Source organism: Choloepus didactylus, chromosome 17, assembly GCF_015220235.1.
Source record: "Choloepus didactylus isolate mChoDid1 chromosome 17, mChoDid1.pri, whole genome shotgun sequence".
Taxonomy (NCBI): Eukaryota; Metazoa; Chordata; class Mammalia; order Pilosa; family Megalonychidae; genus Choloepus; species Choloepus didactylus.
Window position 1 is genome coordinate 26,439,992 of NC_051323.1, and position 8,863 is coordinate 26,448,854.

Below are 8,863 nucleotides of genomic sequence, written 5' to 3' on the forward strand. Positions count from 1 at the left end.
AATAATTCTACTACATTCCGTACAACCTGATCCCTAGGCCACCTGAAAAGTTTAAGTGAATTGGTGACCATACCCTTTTGTTTGTTCTATTTCTTTCTTCTAAAATAATGTAAACTCCCACTTGATGTCTGATTCACTTAAAATGGGAGAAAAATGTGTCATCCTTAATGTAGTCTCTGATGTTAGATAATGTGAGTAGACAATGACAACCTTCCCTCTGCTTTTCTGATGGTAAGATAGGTAACGCAAGGCCAAATAAAGATTTGCATAGCTTCCTCCTGCATATTATGGAAGTCAGTTGCTACATTAGTGAAAAAAGGAACCAATGCAATTTAAATCCCATGTTTTCCTGACTAACTATACAAAACAGTAGGGGAATCAGGCCATGAGAACATGGAAAGAAAAAGTCTAAGGTCCCTAAAAGACACAAACATATAGTAACAAATATATGGAATTGAAAAACATAAAAATGCCAGGCTGATTTCTTCTAAAAAATTATTTTATAGAATAGGACATAAAGTCACCAACATGGTATTTCACATCAATATACCCAACTGAAGCATTTTACTCCATGTAAAGACTATGGGCATTGAGCCATACATAAACAAAATCAGATGTGATTAACTTCTGTTTTTGTGCCCTTGTTCAAGTGTTGGTATAAATTAAAAATATGAAAAATTCTGCCTTCCCTTCTTGTTTTTCATGCCATCAAATTTTAAAACTCCTTAGAAGAAGGTTTAAAAGAACATCTCACAGGTTTTGATCCTCATTTATCAATAAACAAAGTATTACCTTGATTTCAATGTTTCCCACTTTGGTGGTTGATCTGATAATAGGTCTTCCAACCAAAGCTGGGAAGATGTGTTCTGGAAAATTAGAGCCTGCATATCCACACTTCACAAACTGGAAGGAAACATAAAAGTGGATTAGTGTCAAGGTATTTACTAACTTACATATCTACTTAAAAACAGTATTTGAAAGATACCACTCTGCATTTATACAGTATTTTAAATTTTTGAAGCTTTCAAATCACCCACAGTAGCCGCTCACTCTATTGCATCATCTCCTTTTATTTCCTTTATGGCACAGACTACTCCCAGAGTTCTTGTTCGTGCCAGAGCCCAATTCCCAGATAAGGCCCTGGCACATAGTGGTCACTCAAAAAGTACTTGTGGAATGGACAAATTCATTCAACAAACACTAAGTATTTTAAAAAAGAGAAATGTTAGAAAATGAACAATGCTAATGCTTCAATTCTAAAGCAGGCTTTTATTCATCTTGTGCAATTCACTTAACCAAAATGGGAAAACCAAATAGCACTTGGACGATTATCACATGAAAATAAACACTTAGTAGGCATATTTGGTTATCAGCATTTTACTGGAATATTTAGACAAATGTATTCAGTAATACCAGGTTACATAATTTCATATTCAGATAATGTACTTCCCAAGGAATTCTGCTAATACTTCCATTTTATGCTTAAGAAATGATATTCCAGGAGATTTAATAACCACTGCAAGGATTTTCAATTCTTATGCCAATAATATAGTTTGCTTAGTCTTGTTTTTAAGAGCAGATATTGCCAGGGAAAGGCAATTAAAAACCAAAGGGTGGGAAGAGGAAGCTATATAAGAAAAGAAATGTAATCGTAGCCTCTATCCCACTTAAGTCTTTATTCAATGTCAGCTGTATTGGGCAAGGATTTCTGTGTTTATTGATAAACCCCAGGTGTTTGAGAACAGTGTATGGCACATAGCAAGTGCACATTAAATTTCTGATCAATAAATATTAAAAGTTCAACTGCTGACTTGAAAGTATGATACTTTCCTAACTTTAATACTGAGAATATATTTAATATTCAGAAAAAAGTCCATTGTTCTTTGACTCCAGGCACCATACATTCTCTCTGAAGAATTAAGGACTAAAAACAATAGCTGAATATGACACATGGCAGTAATAATACAAAGGTGGACAGAAACTATTAAACTACCCCTCGACAGAAAGTATCTTTTGTTTGATCATAGTAAAGCTTGGCAACAAGCTTAAACTCACTGACTTTTTACTAACCCTCTCAAAATATAGAATTTTTATATTTTCAAAGATCTCTGCAGCAATCTTGCTGGAAAAATTGATGAACTATGTTTAGTTATAAACATTCTGCCATTCAGAATTTCACTCATCTTTTATAAACAGGGTTTTTTGGATATGTTAAAATGATAACCTGAGCAGATTAAAAATATTTTTATGGAAGATCTATCTGAAATTAGGAAGTTCATATTCACAATACCACCTGAATTTCCATACTCTCAGCTCATGTTTACATTTTAGAATCTACATAAAACATATTATTCAGATATGTTTTCTTCCAAACCCAAAAAACCTAGTTCTCATAAGTTTACCAGTGAGCCACCGCCTGGGGCATTTTTCAGGGATAGCTACCCATTTCTAAAAGGATAACACAATTCTTATTGGATTATTAACTTCTTTCAATGCGGAAGTTAAAGTAATATGATGGCATATACAACAAGTGATAACCTGCTTGTGCATATCTACTTCCCCATTTGTACAGTGGTTGATAGTAAAGAATGCAAATATACTTCCTACCTCAAGGAGTGTTAAACATAATTTAGGAGCACTAGTTCATTTTTTTCTCCCGTCTCCTCAAATAATTTATCAATATGAACTAGGAAGGACTTGGAAAAATAATTACCACAGAGAAAAAGCATAATACCCAGAATTTTTTAGTAAGTTCAAACTCAAAGAAAACTTTCAAAACCCTCATATTCTTCTCTCCAAAATCACTAACTCTTTTGTCCTTAAGTCGAAACCCAGCTAACTTGACATGAACTGAAATGATACTGGGATGATCGCTAGAGAATCTGTTCTCAAAATTATCCCAACTACACACTAATTTTTTGTTCAACTGAAATGTCATGATCACCAGCCTAATATCAGCATTAATCATAATTTATACATCTATCCCAAATATAGACATTACATACAATTTAAATATTCAATTCTTATGTTTCCTCAAAGTAACAAACAGATACGGCCACTGAGTGGTTCAAAAGTGTCAGTTCTCCAGGCTGCAAAAGCTTACTTTTTTGGTATAAATGTTCTCAAAGAAAATTATTGAGTGAATAACTAAAAAGAGACTCAATAAGCTAGTCAGGGTCATTTTCAGCATATTAACTGTAAATAATTTTATTAAGTGAGAAATCATAACGTAAGTTGAAGAAGGGAGGAGCCCGGGACCGGGCATAGGTCAATCCTGAAGCAGGGAGGAGGTTGCTAGGGTTGACCTGCCTCCCCTCTCATTCTGATCCACAAACACTCAGAAATAGACAACAGGGAAGAGAAGGAAACAACATTTCTGTTTATAAATGTTCAAACATTTAAATTCTTGTTTGAATGTATTTTAAACAAAACATAAGCCAAGTGCCTAAATTAGAAGACAAAAATTGGGAACCCTGGAACTACAGAAACAATTGTAAAAAATATTTTACAACCTTTTATTACTGTATTTTACAAACAATGAATATTTGGCTTTTAATTCAAATTGAAGACATCAATCACTTAGTAAAATTATTTATTCTGCTTAAGCAGAAGCTTAATGGAAGTAGATGCTACCCTAGTAATCCAGTGCCAGCATTCCTACAGAGGGATTAGAGTATTCAGTCAAAATGACAATAACTGCACCATTCCTTGGTATGTATTTTTATTTCAAATGTGAAAGCATTAAGAGCTATGCAACAAGAATATAATTAAAACAATCTATTTCCCCCAAATATAAACCATTTGATAGCCAATCTGGCATTTCCTTTCTTGGGAAAAAAAAAATTAAAAATCAGTATTAAAAAAAAATAATCCATTTAGATTTGATGTGAAAAAATACAAAGAAAATTACTTCCTGAACTATTAATTTTGTACATTTTAATTAATAAAATTCTTCCCCCACTCTAATCATTTTAACACTTGGCAACTTAGTTCTATCTCATTATGTGCAATAAGGCTGTGTTGAAGAAATAGATTTTACCATATATAGTTTCCTCTTCACAGCACTGTGGTTTAAACTGGCTCCCTTACTTCCCACTGAGTCATCAAATGGTAAGAACATGCACGGTATAATGTTCTTTCAAGAAAAATGAAGAATAATTTGACCTACATCTGCTCTAAAAGGATCTTTTTCCTCTCAAAAAATAAACTGGATTTATCAAGTCCCATTTGGGCTCGTTTAATTTGTATTTTTTCATTACTGATTATATCTGGCAGTACTGATGTAGCCATTAATTTAACTGCATAGTAACTGTTCTCATCTTAGGTCACCTCAAAAGATTCTATTTATTCCAAAACATTTTCAGGATAGAACATTTTTCATGCTGTCAAATGACTGGTTAACAGGGTGAAGCCAAATTTGTTTTTGGTTTGTTTCTATGGCAAACACTCTGAAGTGGAACATATAAATTAACATAAGCCTTATAAAGCAGGCCATAATCAACTACAAATGTGAATTATAAATAAAATACAGTTATTCTAGCACTATAAACTACTTTGTATCACTAGACAGTAGTAAACCTTGTGCCAATAACAGAGGAGGCACTTGGGAAGTCTTTAGGATTGTTGAACCTAAGTCACTGCTGGTGGAACCACCCAAGCTTGTTAACAGGATACACAATGCCAGGGTCAAACTCCTGGGCCTGACTCTTGAAAGGCATCTAAACCAAGAGCAAGTGAGGATCTCCAGATTTTCACCTATCTGGCCACTTTCAGCAGCTCTATTTTAGATGGTAGGTTTGAAGCATAAAGAGTACTGGAATGAGATGAGTTTTCCTCCAGCAGCCCATCCTAACCATACACTGATCTATATTTGGGGGCTAAAGAGAAAATGGAGCAGAAACAGCATCTGACACATTGCACCTACCAGAGGGCTTCAAAAAAATGAAATCAACTTCTCAAATAGTTTTTATAATTTTAAAGCCTAAAGTGTGTTAGGGGCAAATGAAAAAGCTTTAGGTAGCAACCATTTCCATGAATTAAAAAAAATTAAACCAGAATATCTTCTTTAAGTCTTCCTCAGCATCTTTCCCTCCCTCCCTTATCCCTAGTCTCACAGGTAACCACTATGAACATTTCTTGTGTATCCCTCCAAAACTTTCATACACAGATACTAGTTTGTGGATGCAGGAAGATCTTTATTAAAGAACACCCACACAGATGGGATTATTCTAAAATTTTTTTTACTTAATATATTTTGGACATATTTCCATGGCAATCGATCTGCCTTCTTGTTTTAAGTATTCCATTTGGTATAGATGTCTCACTATATAATACTCTCTTCGTATTCTCATTCATTTTTAACTTAGTTGAGAAGAAACTAGTATAATTGCTAATAAATATTGATAAATTCAATCAAGGGCAGTATTGTGGCAGTGAATACCAGCTTTTTTTTCCTTTCTTAATCCAGTTTCCAAAATGTTTTGAAGTTCAAGTAAAATCCATTTTAATTAATGCATGTCACATTTATTGAGAGAGGAAAGAAAAATCACAATATGTTGCAATTCCAAAATGATTAGAAATTACTGTAATTTAGGGGTAAATGATAACTATAGAACTCATTCAAAAACAAGTAACATTTCCATTTTCTAATATACTGACTTTGCTGCCCAAAACACATTTTTTTTTAAATAAAGGAGAGTATTTCAAAGAAAAATTTTAAATAATGTCTACATCAGTGCTTTAATCAGATTTTTACAATTATTTGCGAAGACTAATATTATCTGTGCTCTGCACTTAAGAAAAAGGGGCGGGCGGGGGGCGAAAATCAAAACTGATTAACTCCCCCCAAAAGCCACCAGTCTGGAGAATCAACAGTTGGGTCTTGTAGGGATCCTAAATCTCCCAAGAGCACCCTATGGAATGTGCTGGTCCCTGCGGGACTGCAGTTGAGGCAAATTACCATCATGGAGAACAAACAGTAAATGACCCGCTGCCGTCAGGTCTGCCCCTCACTAACAACAAAAAAAAGGCACCTTAAACACTGCGAAAGGGCTGAGGCCCATTGCATGACAGCACTAGCACTTCCCTTTTTCTTCTTCAAACGCGCTTCCTGCCTCCAGTTCAGTATCTTCAACTATACAGGAAGAGGAAGGCCTCTTGGTCTTTTTCCTTTTTTACATACAGGGGAATGGAGCCATCTCGAAACACACGAACTCAGCCTTTTACTCCTCGCGGTCCCTTAGGGTCCTATGTTCAAATGGCTCGGATCCGGGCAAGAAGAGGTGGGATCCGGGCAGGAGGAGGTGGGAGCCCGGTCCAATGCCGGACTCATCCATCGCCCTGACCAGGAAGGGGCTGCGGGTGGCCGGTTCTGTGGAGATCAGGGCCCTGCTCGCCCGTTCCTGACGCCCGCCGAGGCGAGAGGCACCGCCCCGCGCCCCTTCGCTCGGACGGGATGAGGGCCCAGAGGCGCAGCCGCGGGCGCCTAGGGCCCGCGCGCTCCCCGCACATACCCGTCGGGTCTTATGCCCGCCGTGGCCTCCGCCCAGCACTTACCCCGGTGCCGTTGTCGCACACCACCACCTTCCTGCCCTGGCTGTCCATCGTCCGCCCAGGGGAGAGCCGCCGCACAACCTACAGCCGCCGCTGCCGCCCGGCCCTTTCCTCTTCCTCCTCCTCCCTCTTCGCGGCCCCTCCTTCAGCCCGACTTTCTTCCTCCAACCGGAAGTCGCCGCCCGGCCCCGCCTGCCATTTAACAGACGGCGGGTTCTGAGGGGTTGGGGACGCGAGGTAGCAGGCGGCGACTGGCAGCAAAGAGCTCCAATAAGAAACGGATGAGCGCCAAGCCCTTCCCTCCCCCATCCCCCGCGGAGCCCTGCTCGGGTCTGCGGTCGGGGTTGCCGCCTCTCTTGGTTCTTCCTCTCTGCGTCTTGTTCCCAACCTTTCACCAGAAGTTAATGGCGGCCGACGTGGCGGGCTTCTTCGGCTTTCTCCCCAAGGCATCGCAGGAGTTGAAGGTGCCTGCTGCTGCGGGCTGCGGAAGGCGGAGGCAGGTGAAGGTCACCGGGTCTGGCGCGAAATGGCAGTGAAATGTGGCGGAGTAGGCAGAGGGAGGGCGGGGAGCAAACCTGGAGGGCCTTGCCGACCCAGCCATTGGACGTGGCCTGGTGTGTCGTTGCTTCTAAACCTTCTCGGTGGACAGAGTTGGGATGAATATATGCACAATCACATAGATTTCTCATATATATATATATGTATGTATCATATAACACATTTATCATAGGTTTATATTGATAACTTCAATTCCAATGATATACCTTCCTTTGCCCAACTTGCTCCAGAGTAAAGTGAGCTAGTGTGCTACATTTCCAGCCTTGCCTCTCACCACTTTCTTCTTCCAGCAGCACTATGCTGCTTCACATTCATTCGGAATTTGTACACGTTTGGACCAACAACCTAGGCTTTGGGAATCAAACAACCTAATAATATCTACTATATACTAACATAGGTTGTTGCGAGGATAAAATTCTGTACATAAGTGTTCATTCAATAGTGGCTGTTTATTATTGTCCATACTTTTTGAACATCTAATTCTAGCTAATGTCCCCATCTTTTTTTCTTTTTAATCAACTGGCAGACTTTTTTTTTTAATTCAGTTTTATTGAAATATATTCACATACCATGCAATCATCCATGGTATACAATCAGCTGTTCACAGTACGATCATATAGTTATGCATTCATCACCACAATCTGTTTCTGAACATTTTCTTTACTTCAGAAAGAATCAGAATAAGTATAAAAAATAAAAGTAAAAAAAAGAACACCCAAACCATCCCTCCCATCCCACCCTATTTGTCATTTAGTTTTTATCCTCATTTTTCTACTCATCCATCCATATACTAGATGAAGGTAGTGTGATACACGAGGTTTCCACACACTGTCACCCCTTGTAATCTACATTATTTTATAATCATCTCCAGGAATCCAGACTACTGGGTTGGAGTTTGGTAGTTTCATGTATTTACTTCTAGCTATTCCAATACATTAAAACCTAAGAGGTGTTATCTGTATAGTGCATAAGAATGTCCACCAGAGTGACCTCTCGACTCCATTTCAAATCTCTCAGCCACTGCAACTAGTTCGTCTCATTTTGCATCCCCGTTTTGGTCAAGAAGATATTCTCAATCCCATGATGCCGGGTCAAGATTCATCCCTGGGAGTCATATCCTGCGTTGCCAGGGAGATTTACACCCCTGAGAGTAGGGTCCCACATAGTGGGGAGGGCAGTGAGTTCACCTGCCGAGGTGGCTCAGTTAGAGACAGAGAGGGCCACATCTGAGCAACAAAGAGGTACTCAGGGGAGACTCTTAGGCACAATTATATGCAAGTTTAGCCTCTCCTTTGCAGTAATGAGCTTCATAAGGGCAAGTCCCACAATCGAGGGCTTGGCACCAACTGGCAGACTTTTACTCATTCTCTAAGACCCAAATTGTCACACCTGTGAAGGCTTTGCTTATAACTCAAGATGTTTTTTACACACACACACACCATTTTTTTTTTTTTTGCTTTTGCTTTACCATGGATGTATGAATACACTTACTGTGCTTATTACACTCAAAAAATACTGGATGAGTGACATAAAAGTTCATCTAGAAAAGTGCCCTCATTTTAGAGATGTGATGACTAGAATTGTCCCTTCCACATAGCTGTCGAACCTGTACTACAACTGGAATAAAATTTGTATCATGAACCCCAGTCCAGTATTTTTTCTTTAATACTAGGCTGTTTTCCAGTTTTCGCTTTGTTCTTGTATTAGATAAGTGGTTTTCAAACCCTTTTAAAGGCAGTCACAACCCAGCTTA

At 38.7% G+C, this 8,863-nt stretch overlaps 1 protein-coding gene across 1 annotated transcript in view; it reads right to left on the bottom strand.

Moving 5' to 3' along the window:
• ACTR2 (actin related protein 2) overlaps positions 1-6,712 on the bottom strand; it is a 32,201-nt gene extending 25,489 nt beyond the window's left edge. The window contains exons 1-2 of the mRNA XM_037806781.1: positions 6,556-6,712; positions 793-903 (exon numbers count right to left, since the gene is read on the bottom strand). Of these exons, the coding sequence (XP_037662709.1) occupies positions 793-903; positions 6,556-6,603 (159 nt within the window). The 5' untranslated portion in view covers positions 6,604-6,712. The remainder of the gene's footprint in view (positions 1-792; positions 904-6,555) is intronic.
• Between the last annotated feature and the right edge of the window lie 2,151 nt (positions 6,713-8,863).